Source organism: Polyodon spathula, chromosome 2 (genome assembly GCF_017654505.1).
Source record: "Polyodon spathula isolate WHYD16114869_AA chromosome 2, ASM1765450v1, whole genome shotgun sequence".
NCBI classification, from domain to species: domain Eukaryota; kingdom Metazoa; phylum Chordata; class Actinopteri; order Acipenseriformes; family Polyodontidae; genus Polyodon; species Polyodon spathula.
The window spans coordinates 49944660-49960241 of record NC_054535.1 but is presented as its reverse complement, the minus strand read 5'-3'; the positions used below and the strand labels follow the sequence as shown (position 1 = coordinate 49960241).

General features: G+C 37.8%; 2 protein-coding genes across 5 annotated transcripts in view; one reads left to right on the top strand and one right to left on the bottom strand.

The window, feature by feature from the left end:
• Window positions 1-4508: 4508 nt before the first annotated feature.
• Window positions 4509-10705, top strand: LOC121297665 (LRP2 binding protein). 2 transcript variants are annotated; one of them, XM_041224106.1, is made up of 8 exons: window positions 4509-4610; window positions 5786-5889; window positions 6188-6301; window positions 6464-6606; window positions 6826-6931; window positions 7223-7446; window positions 8278-8341; window positions 9129-10705. In XM_041224106.1, exons 1-8 carry the CDS (start codon window positions 4529-4531, stop codon window positions 9192-9194), a joined length of 903 nt encoding a protein of 300 aa, XP_041080040.1. In that variant the 5' UTR covers window positions 4509-4528; the 3' UTR covers window positions 9195-10705. The 2 variants fall into 2 exon arrangements, with proteins under 2 accessions (XP_041080040.1, XP_041080033.1); XM_041224099.1 differs by having other exon boundaries at window positions 8176-8341.
• A 3051-nt stretch (window positions 10706-13756) lies between these two features.
• Window positions 13757-15582, bottom strand: part of LOC121297615 (sorting nexin-25-like) — a 73693-nt gene continuing 71867 nt past the window's right edge. For all 3 annotated transcript variants that reach the window (XM_041224071.1, XM_041224062.1, XM_041224080.1), the window contains one exon: window positions 13757-14229. In XM_041224071.1, coding sequence (XP_041080005.1) covers window positions 14149-14229 — 81 coding nt within the window. In that variant the 3' untranslated portion in view covers window positions 13757-14148. The remainder of the gene's footprint in view (window positions 14230-15582) is intronic.

The following is a 15582-nucleotide window of genomic DNA, read 5'->3' as shown; positions in this document are numbered from 1 at the left end:
AAACTTGTGAAAAGTAATCATTTAACATATTTGCTATTTTTTTTTCTTCATCTACGATTTTGCCATTTGTATCTCTTAAACATTTAATCTCCTCTTTGAATGTTCTCTTGCTGTTGTAATATTGGAAAAACATTTTGGAATTGGTTTTAGCTCCCTTAGCAATGTTCATTTCTATTTCTCTCTTGGCCTTTCTAACTTCCTTTTTGACTTGCGTTTGCAGTTCTGTGTACTCTTTCTGCGTACTTTCTTTTTGGTCCTTTTTTAATGCTCTGTAAAGTGCTTTTTTTCGCTGAATATTTTTTTTAATTGATCTATTAAACCATTTTGGCAATTTAGTTTTACATTTAGATTTGTCTACTTTAGGGATATAATTGTTTTGTGCCTCTAGTACTACATTTTTGAAGAACAACCATCCTTCTTCTGTGGGTGTTTTCTCTATTTTACTCCAATCTACTTCTGTTAGTCTCTGTTTCATACCTTCATAGTTTGCTTTTCTAAAATTGTAAACCTTAGCTTTAGTCATTTCTTTTGGGGATTTAAAAAACACTTCAAATGAGACCATGTTGTGGTCTGAGTTTGCCAGTGGTTCTCTGACCTCTGTTTTAGTTATTCTATCTTCGTTATTTGAAAAGACTAAATCAAGGCATGCCTCCCCTCTAGTGGGTGCCTTGACAAATTGTGTTAGGAAGCAGTCATTTGTCATTTCCACCATTTCTATTTCATCCTTCGCGCTACCCACCGGGTTTTCCCATTTTATTTGGGGGAAGTTGAAATCCCCCATTAGTATGGCTTCTCCTTTGCTACACACATTTCTAATGTCATTGTATAACAGATTATTTTGCTCACCGTCTGAATCTGGCGGTCTATAGCATGCTCCTATTATTATGCCTTTTGAATTTTTGTCCGTTATTCTGACCCATATTGATTCGGTTTTATTTTCTTTGTCCAGGTTTAACACCTGGGCTTCAAGACTGTTTCTTATGTATAGCGCTACCCCTCCTCCTCTTCTGTCCTGCCTGTCTTTCCTATACAGTGTATACCCACAAATATTATATTCGTCCCCATCACTCTCAGACAACCAAGTTTCTGTAACACCTATCACATCATAGTTACCTGTTAGTGCAGTAGCTTCAAGTTCTAGAATTTTGTTTCTGATACTTCTAGCATTTAGATAAATACATTTAATGGTTGTCTTACCTGAGTTGTTGTTCTTGTTTTGATGCGGTCTCCCTTCTGTTTTTTTGTTGATTTCTCCCCCCTTCCTTTCTAGTTTAAATGCTTCCGAACCTGCTCGAGGATCTTTTCTCCGAGTAGACTAGTTCCCTTGTTATTTAAATGCAGTCCATCCCGTCTATACAGATAGTCCTCGTTGTAGAATGTGGTCCAATGATCAAGATAGGTGAAGCCTTCCCGTGTGCACCACGTCTTCAGCCATGCGTTTTGATTAATTATTTCCAGCTGTCCATATGGTCCTTTGCAAGGTGCGGGTAGTATACCAGAAAATACCACAGTTTTGGTTTTCTCTTTTAATTTCCTTCCTAGCTCTCTGAATTTGTTTTGCAGGGATTTTGGTCTGTCTCTTCCAATGTTGTTTGTACCAATGTGGACGACTACTACCGGGTCGTCTCCTGTTCGTTCTAGGAGCCTGTCCACGTTCTCAGTGATGTGCTTGACCGAGGCTCCCGGAAGGCAGCACACTGTTGTAGTAAGGGGGTCCAAACTGCGAATTGAACTTGCTGTGTTTCTCAATATGGAGTCCCCAACAATCATGACCTCCCTTCTTTTTGCTGTCTGGTCACCACTGTCAATAGGGTCCTGGATGTTGTTCCTTTCATTCTCTTGTTGTTGGTTCTGCTCATCAAAATTCTGAAGTGACTCAAATCTGTTGGTTGTTTTGATTTCTGGTGGTTGTGTTTGACGAAGTTTCTTTTTTTCCCTGCTTCTGCCTACCTGAACCCAGCTGTTCTGACCTTCTATCTCCCTGGTGGCTTTCAGTCTGTTAGGGGTGATGCAGACTTCCATGAATTGTGGGTGTGCCAGTTCCTCAAGATCCTGTTGCTGTCTCACTTCTTCCAGCTCCATTTCTAGCATACTTACTAGTTTATGCAAATCCTGGATCGCGCGGCACTTTACGCACACTTGGTTTAGCTCCGCTGGGTTTTCTCGGATTTCCCACATCAAGCAGGTGTCACAGATTACTGGCTTGAAGACCATGTTGAGGGGTTTTTTTTTTTTTTTTTTTTTGAAGTTTAGTTTCTTCTGCAGCCGTCAACCTGCTTTCAACCTGCTTCGAAACTGCTCTGTACTTTTCCACGCTGTACTTCTCCCACTTGCTGTCGCTTCCACTCGCTGTCGCTGGGAACTAGCCAGACAAACGGTGGACGAACAGAACACAAGTACCGTGCTGGCACTTCCAGCACCCCATAGCAATTGTAATATAAATCTCTCTCACCCGTTCTCCACACACCAAACACTCAACCCTGAGTGAGTGAAAACATGCTGCTTTTATGCAGCTGTACCGAGACTCGATTGCTAATCAATCATTCAGTTGGAGTCTTGGTACAACTCACGGGAATTTACTAAGTGCAATTCCCCATGCTCACATATTATTACATTTTACTTGTAATTGAAGTGCTGTGCAATCCTTGTGCATAAAGACAAATATACATTTTAAACACTTATAATATATATGGGTGTATAACCCATATTATATCCCGTGTACCAACTACAATACACCAACATTAACACACCATACGCAACATATAACATAGAACTACACACAGGGGCAGGGCAACATTGCCACATATTCCCCCCTTGTGCATAGCACACATGGCCTCAATGGCCACCTTCCCCCTTAAAATCCAAAAAGTCTCTGTCGAAGTCTTGGGCCGGGAAGGGAGGCTTCACTGGGCCCATGGCTGAAAATGATGTCAGTTCCCCTGCCGGTAGTGGCACAGCTGACAGTATGGTGGGTCCTCTCCTGCAGTGAATTTTCTGCAGGGGAGAGGTGGTCTCCTGACCTCTCCCCCCTTCTTCATAACCGACCCCTGCGGCCAAGCAGAGCTGATGGCAACCCCAGGCAAAGCAGAGCCAGCAGCCCCAGGCGAAGGCAGCAGCGGACCCTCGGGAGGGTAGCCCCTGGCCATAGAGGTGGCAGTGGGAGCTCAGTTTCTCCCTCGTACCCTACCACCAGTGGTTCCACTGGCAATGCGGAGCAACAGGCAACCCCAGGCAAAGCGAGGCAGGCATCCCCGAGTGATGATGTGAAAGCATCCCCGGGCGATGACGGAGTCAGGATCTGTCAGGGTGCTGTGGTTGGCCACTGTGGCAGTGGCTACAGCGGTGTTAGTCCTCCTTGTGGCCGCTGCCGCCAGGCTGTTTTCCACCGTGCTCCCCTCAGCAGACTATGCAGTGACTGCTGAGGAATGCCAGCATCACGTCCTGGTCCTTCTTCTGGTGAAAGGAAAGGCAGCTCCTGCTCCACTCCCCCTGATGGTGATAGAGGCAGAGGCAGTTCCATCTCCTCTCCCTGTGATGGTGGGGGAAGGGATACCAGCAAGCATTCACCCTCTGCTGGTGGATAGGGACCCAGCAAGCATTCACCCTCTGCTGGTGGACGGGGACACAGGAGGCATTCACCCTCTGCTCCTGCTAGTGGAGGAGGTAGAGACAGCTCCTGCTGCTCTGCTCCTGCCGGTGGAGGTGGCGGAGCCAGAGGCTGCTCTGCTCCTGCCGGTGGAGGCAGCAGAGGCAGAAGCAGCTCCTGCTACCCTGCTCCTACCAGTGGAAGTGGTGGAAGTTGTGTAGGATAGCCCAATACTTAAAAGTGTGTGCTACACATAACACTGGTGTTTAGTTATTTGCCTATCCGTATAATAAAACTGAAAGTGTGATAAAAGCACATAACAGTATGGCAAAGCCACTGACATAAACCAAACACACATAAACAAATAAAATGATAACTCTCCCTTTTATTATTTTTTATGTTGTAAATGATATGGTAAACTATACTATTAATGCCAGCCTTCAGGATGTGTAATTACCTGGTGCCGGAACAATCACTGATACTTCCCAGCTTTCTCGTTTCAAGCAGTCATACTCTAGAGGGCGCTGCGTACAAAGTTTCGTACCTCTGTTACAAAAAACATGTAAACCATGGCAACTTTTACATTGGTCCGTTGAAAGCGAAGAACAAAGCTCGGCGTCGTTTACCTTTCCTTTGTTTGCAATGTTTATGATTAACCGCCGTACGTGGCAATATTGGGGTTTGCTTTTTCTATTGAACTACATTATAATTAATTCCCTTCCGTTTAATAGTAATTGATTTTTACACTGACCCCTAACGAGACACTATTATAGCGACTTTATAAAATGAACAGGTCTGGTCCCCCCCAGGTCTCTAATCAACATTATCTGTAATATCTAGTATATATATATATATATATATATATATATATATATATATATATATATATATATATATATATATATATTGTGCTAATTTACAGATTGAGTCATTAGAAAAGAGATGAAGCAGGGCTCTGAATCCCAACCTCACACAGTGACTGCAGTGTATGTCAAAGGAAGGACTGATTGTGACGAGAAGTCAGGTAAAGTTAAAATTAAAAATAACTTCTGAAATGCCACAACAGCGCTATGGGGGTGTTTCGTTTAGGAAATCGAGCTCAGATATACAGTAATGCAACTTCTATAGCCTTCTTTATACGGTGTTTAAAAGTGAATAATTACATATTTAATATATTAAGATAGTTTTTTTTTTTTTTTTTAGCAGAACTTCAGTAACTAAAATGTGATGTCCATGCAATAACCGTGCATATTTTTGACATCAGGAAATGTGTTGTCCTCGAGTGAAAAGTTAAGGAAGTATAATGAATATGTAGTCAGTCCCCCAGCGCCATCTCCACCCTTTTGACCAGAGCCCACAAGAGTTAGAAAAGTACAGTACTTAACAGCGAGGTACACACACGTATATAGACAGCAAAACATATCACAGATTTGTAATTAACTGGTTATGTGTTTGTTCCCTCGCAGTCCGCCTTGATTGTGCTTTTAACTTGGCTGCACTTTTACATACTCCAAAACAAAACCTAAATATGTCAGTCTTTGGTATATTGTTGGAAGTTTAAAATACGTTTAGTTTGCTACAGACCTACCAGCGTTTTGGAGAGAACATCAGAGGATCAGAGGATAAGAGGATAGGCAAACACACTTTTATAATAATCCTTATTGATGGCCTGGTTTGTATCCTTAACGCTTCCTGTTTAAATGATGCTTGCCACAAGGTCACTTTTTATTACAAACACATAAAGCTGATATTTTCAAAACAATGTTGTAAAGCGCATAGCACTTTTAATAGGTACTTTTAATATTTAATATGTATGTACATTAAATGGGGAAATTGTGAAAAGTCTGTTGCTAGTCAGTGGTGTGGTATCAAAGTCATACATATCATTTTATTAAGGTGACCATATGGCTCAGTGTTCAGAGGGACAGTTTGGGACAGTTCAGGCTTTTCAATTCACAACCCAGTGCATTCTGGTACATTTGGCCCATCTCTGGTACTATTCTTTCCTTTAGGAGAAGCAGAACCACACTTACCAGAATGTATTGGGTTGAGTTGAAAAGTCTGAACTGTGCCAAACTGTCCCACTGAACACAGAGCCATATGGTCACCTAAATTTTATAGACAAACAGACAAAATGCAATTTGTCTGAGATCTTTTCAAGTATAATACAAACTGGGAAAAAGTTTTTCTTTTTTGCAGACCATGCTGATTTGGTAAAGGAAGCAGAAAAGCTGTTGGAGAGCCGAGCTCATGATGGAGATCAGCAGGCCTCTTTCCTTCTGGGACAGCTGTACTTTGAAGAAGTAAAATTCATCCATTTCTTTACAATTCTGTGATTTTGTTACCACTAATATTTACTGTGAGCATTAAAAAAATAAAATAAAATAAAATAAAATCATTAAAGTGATAGTTACTAATGTTAAGGTACAAGAGCTTATGAATACCGGACAAAACACTTTAATACATATATAGGCATGGGAATGCCACCGCCTGCTATCCAAATGAAACTTCTTAAAGCAGAAATATACAGTAATCATGTATCTAAGTAGATTCGTTTGACTCAAAGGTGTCTCTTAATGTGAAATGTTTGTGGAATTACAGGGCTGCTACGAGGAGGCACTGCAACAGTTTGAAAAAATCAAGGAAAAAGACCTTAATGCTCTGTACCAGCTTGGTGTGATGTATTACGATGGACTAGGCACAGAAGAAGACCATGTGAGTAGGTCATTAGAGCTTAATGTACGCTCCTAACAACACTGTATTCTAATGTATACCACAGCTTTTAAATCACACACCAAATGTAGAGCAATGACAGTTTTTAGATCAACTTTAACTGTGATGGTTAAATTAGAAAAATCTTGTTCTTGTTTTGGACAGAAAAAGGCAGTAGATTATATGAACAAGATTGCCAAATGTGACACCCCAAAAGCGCAAACCATTAAACATGCTGCTCTGTACAACCTGGGTCGAGCACATCTGGAAGGATACAGTGTCAAACACTCCGATGCAGAGGCAGAACGGTAAGAACCCTGTAGGAGCTTTCCCATGTTTAAACACTATATATTTATATGGATATTTATTCCAAGTTTTAAGTCCAAGATTTGGTATTCAATGTAAAGAAAAAACAAAATAAAACTATAATTATAAAAAAAAGTAAGACACCTCCACTAAACAGTCTCTGGATTGCTATTAACAAGAGCAGAATTATATTTCTAGTGCTTTTGTGTTGTTAATTTTAGGTTGTGGCTTTTGGCTGCAGATGATGGAAACCCAAAAGCCAGCATAAAAGCACAGTGTGCCCTGGGGATGTTTTATTCCAGACCACATACAATGGACCTAAAGAAGGTAAAAACAAATGTATACTGTAACATTGTAAAGATCTTTATTAAGATTCTAAGTTGAAGGATCAATTTTAAAAAGGAGTATATCTAATCTGTGGTAGTGAACCAAAATGAAGTTTAACTGGACTTTAACATTTCTGATTACATGTTTAAAGTTATGTGTTAATTATTTTGTGTGACTTTTAAAAACAAACTAAAAAGAAAACCAAATTAAAATATAAAATCAGTCAATATATTTGAGAAAAATAAGTTTGTACTGTATGATGCAGTTCAGAGAGCCTTTGTTGTGTGTCAGGCATTCTTCTGGCATTCTGAAGCCTGTGGCAATGGAAGTCTCGAGTCCCAGGGTGCACTGGGTGTCATGTACCTTAAAGGACATGGCATTCGCAAGGATACTCTCTCTGCATTCCTGTGCTTGAAAGAAGCCGCAGAGCGAGGGAATGTCTATGCACAGGGTCATCTGGTGTCCTATTACTACAACAACAAGTTGTACTCCAGAGCAACTGAGATTGCCAAAAGGTAAGCACATCTCATTTATCTTATAAACTTTTTATATTCTAATATTAAAGAAAAACACATTTTTCTGAGAAACCACCAAAAGGTGATCTACCAGTGAATGTGTCCATGTGCAACTAATTTGTTTTTTGAAGTGTTTATGCTGTTACAACAATAATACTCTCAGAAAATTGCACTTGCATCAAATTAAGCCCAATGCATCAGTAAAATAACAAATATGTGTGTTTATAAGAATTTAAATCTGTATATATAAGAACCAACATATAAAAAAGGATAAAATAATATTTAGTTGATCTGATTTTGGCAACTAAATGTCAGATAATTAAGCTTTACTGTTTTTTTTTTTTGTTTTTGTTTTTTTTTTGCATTCCAATGTATTGCATTAACTCGATGTAGTACACACCCATGGGGTTGGAGTTCCAAGTAGACAGATACAGTGACTGGTTGTGCAGCAGCTGACAGAGACCTCTACTCCTTTATTACCCCTCAAGGAGCTGTAACCTTTTCAGTGGATAAGTGCTCCCCCTGCTGTCCATAAATGTGCTATGGAAATTAAAAACCTTTCAAGATTTCCCTGCCAATACACTGTATTGAGTTGGGCTGGCAAACTAGCGGATTAATGTGGATCCACTAAAAAAAGAAGCAAGCAAAGCAGAAATGGTACAATATTACACTGTAGGGGTAAATGCTTTTCTTTTTTTATGTCAGATAATGATTTTAATTTTTAATTAGGATTTCAAAATATGATGATATTCCAGCAATAGCAAGGACCACAGATTGTCTTCCACACTACGTAAAACAAGGGATTGCCATTGCACTTTTCTACTATGCCAGGTGTTTGCATCTGGGTTTGGGTGTACAGCAGAACAAGGAGGAAGCCATGCAGTTCTACTCAAAGGTAAATTAATTACAGTTTTAATAATCTTTTTGAAATCATTTAAAAAGACAATCATCATATTAAATATGTATTTAAACATCAAGCCTTTATTAATCTCCATTGCAAATTGGCATACAGATGTATTTGCTGTTTAAAAGAGGTTGTAGCTAGCAAAATAATTCCAGCAATCTTACGCATCACGCTCTTCCAATCATTGTATAGGTCTCAAAAGAAACACATTAAATATGTATTTTCATTTTAAAGAATAATGTCTGGCAGTTTGATTTACTTTCCTTTCGGCCTGGTTGTCTGCTACTGCCGCACTTCCTACAGTAGGTCATTTTACCAACATCTTTGAGGTCAAGGTAGGTCATTATGGGAAGCAACTGGTTGGTTATTGACATGGACAGTTTCACTCACCTGGTGAAATGACTAAGGAAGTGCTTCTGAAATTAAGACTGTTCAACAGAGCTTTATTTTAACCTAGTATAGTACCACATCTTTTTAATATGAAAGTAAATGTTTTCTATAACATTGCTGTCCCCCCCCCTTGACCTTGAGACATATAAAAGAACATAGGAAAATGTCCGAAAAATACGAGGCAGTTCGACCCATCTACAAGACGACTTCTTTGTTCCATCTAGACTAAACAGATTCAGTTCTTTCAGCCTAACTTTGTATCTTGTTCTATTAAGGAACTACAGCCATTACTTGCTAGCCACAACCACTTTACCATACAATGAAATCTGTGCGACTATCACATGACTATGATGTTTTTATATTAATTCTTATAAAATTCCTTTCGAAGGCATGTTGTCTTGATACAGACATTTTTGCTGAGCTGCAAGATGAAGTTATCTCTGGAAAGATTTAGAAAATGCCTCATCCCATCTGAACATTTACAAACGATTCTGCTGCGAAGACTTTTTTTGTTTTGTTTTTGTGACGGTACACAATTAGGTTAATGTTATGCATCTGTTGAATGATTTACTTACTACATGAATAAAAATGTCATTCCAGTGCCATTGACTCAGTTCTTAATGAGCCTGCTTGTTGAACAAGTCCTCTTTACATTTAAAAGGTTCCTACTAATAGGAGTATAAAAACCTTGTAAATCATACTTCAATTGAGAGTTTGAAAGTAACTTTGATTACCAATATCTAAAGAGCTGCGTGCAACTGGAATACTTTACCTTCAAAGATGCTATAATGAATGCAAATTCCCTAAATGTATTGGCTGTTTGTTCCACTTATGAATTTCTTATTAGTATTGAAATTGTTTGCATTAAAGGTTCCTTTCATTTAAACAGTAATACTGGAGATATATGTGCTGCAGACACGTTTTAGTAGTTAAAGCCAGAGATTACACAGAATCTGGGAAATGCAGTGGATTTTTAATTTTTTTTTTTTTTTTTTTTTTAATGCAAACTGTTTTTTGCAACCACATAAATTGTGCTTTTGATTCTTGGATGTTGTATTATGATAAATACAGTACTGTCAATTAACTACAGAAATAATGGGGACAGATATGGGATTAAAACATTTTGAGATACAAATAAAGCCAGATGTGATGTTTTGCATTTTGTCCTAACTGTAATTCAGACCTATGTAATATCACATAATATGAATCAACATAAATCAGCCATGCTTATATAAAGGAAATAGCCAAGCCTTACCCAGTCTTTGTTTTATTTTCACCTTTTCACCTCTTTTTTTTTTTACAGTGGTGTTTGGTGAAGTGCCACCCGCTGCCAAAACATGACCATGTTCTGGTCTTTCTTGGTGTATACACTGGGAAATGAGTAGTACTTGTAAAAAAAAATTCAAAAATTGGAGCCTGGGTCCTGAATATGTAACTAGGCACAAGAGATGGTCTGTAGAATGCATTACTAACGGTACAGCTTGAAATCCCTGCAGGGTTTTATTTCAAACAGAGGGTTGTGGAGACATGGTAAACAAAGGAAGAGCAAGCAAGAAACTTAATGGAAGGTAGGTTAGATGTCATTACAACACATTTGATGTACATTAGGCAGAATCTGATTATAGTAGCTGATGAACGCACAGGGTTACAAGGTTTACAGCACAACGTATGCAAATATGTTAAGTCTGAAATTTGCTGTTTATTATTTTATACTGACCATATCACCAGTTTAAGGGTGAATCATACAGCGCAAGTTCGCATCCTGGCTGTGTGAAGTAGGCCTGTTTTCGCTGGGGACCAAAGGGAGCGTTGCATTGGCTCTGGTGCTCCTGTGGGTTAGGGGGGCAAAATCGGAAAGGACTGTTCCTTCTCACCGCACTACAGCAAACCTTGCTGGCCAGGCGCCCAGTGAACGCAAAGGCAGACACCTGCAGGGCTGACCTTAGACCTCCGGAGGTCGGTAGCTCGCTGACATCCACTCTCAAGTTCCTGGGTGAAAAAGGAAGCTGGCTTGGTTGTGGGATTGGAGGATACACAGTGAACTGCCGGGTCTCCTGAGCCACATGGGGAATTGCTGTGTTGAGGGGAAAAGCGATTGGGCGTTCCAAATTGGGGGAAAAAAATAATAATTGGACACACTAAATAAATAATAAATAAATAATGATGGCAGTGATTCTAGGGCTAACTTTATGACTTAAAGAGCAATTGCACAAACTGCCTAATATGGGCACCACTTGAGGAAGGGTTCCGAGCACACCTCCTGGTGAGTGGCATCCTTCAAGTCAGTTTTTCTATAGCAGCAATTCAAAGTGCAATGCAATCTAAAAGCACCCTATATATTGTGTATAATAATGCATTATTTGATAATCTTCAGCTGTGGTTCTATAATTACACTGTAACAAAAATAAATACAGTATAATTGTAAATCTCGAAAAACTACTCACTTCTAAATCTTTTGTAGTCATCTTTGTATTACTTTAGTTTAAATACATGTTAACTTGGATTCATATGTTGTTTTTTTCTGACTTTATGTGATCGAAAAGACACACATTTGCCCATTTTCCCATTGGAAATAGTGATATTTTGAAATATCACTGTCCTGGTCACAAAAGCAAAGTTTGTGGGGAATAACAGCCATGTTCTATACTTTTGAGGCATAAGCAATTAGGAAATAACACTTACTACCCAGGAACAAAAATTGTGTTACATAGTGTTATTTATCCCAATACTCCTTCAGATATAAATCTGAGATAATACACAGTTGCAAGTAATATTTTTCACCTAGAAATTGAGGCTCAGTGGGGTTATATTGCCCTCTGTTGGGATTAGACGTATGGAAATAAAAATAAAACAAGAAAACTTTAGTCTTTTGCAATTTATTGCTTATAAATGTTCTACACTCTTTGAAATCTTTGGTAAAAATAAAGTGTATTTCTAGTAGGGGTGCACTGATAACCGGTAGCCTATCTGCATGGCCTAGATATAAGGAAAAAAAAAAAAACAAAAAAACAAAAACAAATCGGCTATCGGCAGGTTTTTGTTATTTTAGCCGATAATGTACACGATATTCATGCTTGAATTTCTTCCAGCACAGAACTGAATGTCTGGTCAGAAGCACTTACTAATGACGCAAGAACACTGAGACAGTCATTACCTTGCAGTACTGTGTAACGTGTGATCATCCTGCAGTAAATAAGTCTCAAAAAAGCCGTGTTTGGACCTTTTAAAAATATCTGAAGATAACAATAGGCTAGCCGAGTTGTGTGCAACAGAACAGACTTGATGCTATTGTAAAGTTGTATTTGTATTGATTCAGGTCGATGCAAGGGTTCCAATAATGGAGGCTGTATTTATTTTCTCAATCAGAACACAGCGTAGTTTACACAAAACAAAAGTAAAAGGTGTATCTCTTACTTCTCCTTCACTCGCTTTTCCTGTGTCTCTTTTTGTCACATCCAGTTTGTTGTAACTTTACTGTCAGTTCACTGGTCTCTCTATAGCAAACACAATAGTCCAAAACGAAACTTAAAAGTTGCAGTCCTTCAGATCCGAGCCAGGCGCTGCGTGGCGCGGCACCGCTGGCCATTTTCGCTATGGGATACACAGTAGGCTATGTACTTTAATATAATTTACATATATGGCCAAAAGTCTTGCATCACCTAGTAGAATATTAGGATGCAGACATAATTTTGACATTGTATTTAACATCATGCAATCTAAGAAACTACTCAAAAGTCTACAAAGTAGTACAGTATTTAATGTTGGATTTTGAAATGTCATATTTTTCAGTTTTTGGAAAAATACAAAGCAATATGTAATTTTAATAGGTCAGCGTAACATTATTTCTATTAATGCTATAGGGCATGGTGCAAAACTTTTGGACATAGCTGTAATTCCCTCCATATAATTTACTAAATAAAAACACTGGTTTATTTTTCAGTGTTTTTCTGTGATCTTATGCATATGAAATGAACGATCTGAGCTTAGCAAAGAAAGATGCAGTATGTTGCTGAAAGCAAGTTGCTTACTACTAAATTGTTAGAAAATATATCCTTTTACAGACATATACTTTGTAAAAATAGTAGTGAACTACAGAAATAAAATAGGAAGGATGCTTATCAGGGGCGATGTATAAAACACTGACTTGCCTGTCCTGTATGAAATATGGGAGAGATGAAACACTTCAGGGTGTTTGGATGAGCGTCGTGCCGCGCCCGTCTGCCCCAAGCTTTACACTACATTAAATCTGATGATCTGCGAGAATATTATTCTGATGCTTTTTTTTTTTTTTTTGATTGAATCCTAAACAACATTGATGGTTTAAGTTATTATTATTATTACACATATACTTGTTTATATTGCTTAATGTGCATTGGGCGGATGTATTCGGAGACATTTTGAAGCAGAAATTGATTATTGTGCCGTCTTTTGTTATCTTTTTAATTATTATCATTTTGTGCTGCATTTTTAAGCAGTGTATGCTTAAAATAAGAATTTACCAAAAGTTGTAGCTGACATTGCGTAGGCTACATTTCTCTTTTCTACTGTATATTTCAGGTATAAGTTACAGTACGCAATGTTTGACAGTAAATGGCTATAAAAGTTAATGTCACATTATATATATTTTTTCTACAGTGTTTTTACTAGTGCAAATGCAAAATGTTATTTATGTGTAACTATGTTGTAAAACAAATGTATAAACTGCTGTCAAGCACACAATATGATACGTTACTCTTTGAATTCATTTTCTGAGGTAAATGCAACAAGTAAACAATACCTGTTTGTTTTTGTCACAAATACAACAAGTAAACGATATCTGTTCATTTTTTTTAACATTTATAATTCTAAAACAGTTTAATTTTCCCATGTCTTGTTCTAGTAGTTTACAATAGCTTATCTGCATCGGACGATATGGGTAGACAACCATTGGCTATCAGTATCGGCCAAGAAAATCTTTATCGGTGCACCCCTAATTTCTAGTCAACAATAAAATAGTCACACTGACTTTACATGAAGTATTGCACAATAAAGCTTTTAATGAACACAATAAAGGGTAAGGAATGTTCAGAGTTCTGTGAAGTTTTAACATGAGTACAACATTCACTTTACAACAATTAACAATAAATTACACCAGTCAAGGTCTTAAAAATAACCCCAGATTGCTACAACATATATTGGCGGTTGAACTTTTATCAAATTTCCAAACTAACAAACAAAATTTTAAAACAAGCAGCTCTTTCATTTAGCAGTGCTATATCAAGTCTGTTCATACAGTGGTACTTCAGATAAAACAGGAAACAACCACTGACATGTACTTAGTTCATTCCTCTGTAAAAAGAGGATTATATAGTTTGCCTCTATAGACATATTCTTCAATTAATGTACAGTATGTTTATACATGTGCTTTCTTAGACCTTGCCTGTTCGGAGTTGATCCAGCTGAGCTCTCAATTCAGGACAAAGTTCTATAAGCAACAATTCCAAGAGAACCTAGAAAACATTCAAGAGGTACATTTTTAGTTTCAGCCATTAGTGCAGAAGAAACATTCATACAATACAGTAAAGTTGAATTGCAGTAAGTGAACTCTTGACCTTGGATTTACTGCCCTTTTTATACATTCCATATGATTTATTATTTTTTAATTCAATGTCTTGATGAAAGAACATTATAAATAATCCATTTAGGTCACACAATATTGAAAACCTACTGTCTACACTAAATATCAATTTCGATAGATGAATTTGTTTATAATCATGACCGACATCCTTGGGCCAAAATAAAAAGGAAAGCAGCTAACGGTTTTAAATTCATTTACACAATATACTGCATCACACAAGCATTCACAAAGACCTCCAATAGTCACCGTTTCAATATTCTTTATGAGGTTAGAAACTATATACAATTTAGGTCAATCTCATGTATTCAGAGTGATTATAAAGTACACCGATAGATTGCTTTTTATTACCAAAATTGATAGGAGAAAAAAGATTTATACAACAGTTTTTCTGTTCTAATAGTATAAACCATCATAATCAGCCTTACTCAAATTGCTTGGCAGCATGACAGCGCACATGAACTCTGTTAAGTGCTGGCAATTACTGTTTATTCTGAGTGTTGATGTATTACCACTAAAATAAGCAGCTTTCTTGCAAACATGTACACATTAATAATGCTACAAATGTATTGTAATGCAATGTTCGCAAATAAGGGTTGTGTCATTGTATTGACATAGTTTATTTAAATCAAATGCAGACATTCTAGGAAACTAAATTATGGCTTTGTTTTTTTTTTTCAGTATTATTAATAATGTGTTACTTTCAGAGAACGAGTACATCAGTGGCATACATACCTCACCATTGACATGAAAATGAGTGCCAACAGTATTATGACAAAATAAGTCACCACAACCTAAATCCACTGTATGCACATGTAAACATGTGTGACAGATGCACCATGTATGTCACACACATTGTTACACATATCAAATGTCATGAAACTTGGTGTAGAAGGAGTGGATGGTCCGCCAATAAAGGAGATAGATTATATGTGTAGTTACAAACGCCCCACATGCACACACATTTCTTTTATTTAGCAAGTACATAATTGCAAATGTTAGCTGCAGTACTAAATGCCACTACTGAGCTACCAGCACTGGTGATACTCATTCTGATGTTTCTTCAAAGAAGCTGGTGAATACTAACAATGATAAGCACAAGAAATTACACAATATAGTACAAGTAAAAACAAAACTGAAAAACACAAGTTGGCCGTATCTGACTGTGGCGCTGTTTCCTCTAAAAAGGAAAGTCTCATCCTCGTTTTGACTTGCAGTGCTAACACAC

What these genes read in the sequence shown, in the direction of transcription:
- LOC121297665 (XM_041224099.1), top strand. Translation starts at nt 4,529, where the DNA reads ATGAAGCAGGGCTCTGAATCCCAACCTCACACAGTGACTGCAGTGTAT. An exon ending in TAGGCACAGAAGAAGACCAT is followed by an intron (nt 6,302 to 6,463) that starts GTGAGTAGGTCA and finishes TGTTTTGGACAG; the next exon opens with AAAAAGGCAGTAGATTATAT. An exon ending in GCAACTGAGATTGCCAAAAG is followed by an intron (nt 7,447 to 8,175) that starts GTAAGCACATCT and finishes ATTTTTAATTAG; the next exon opens with GATTTCAAAATATGATGATA.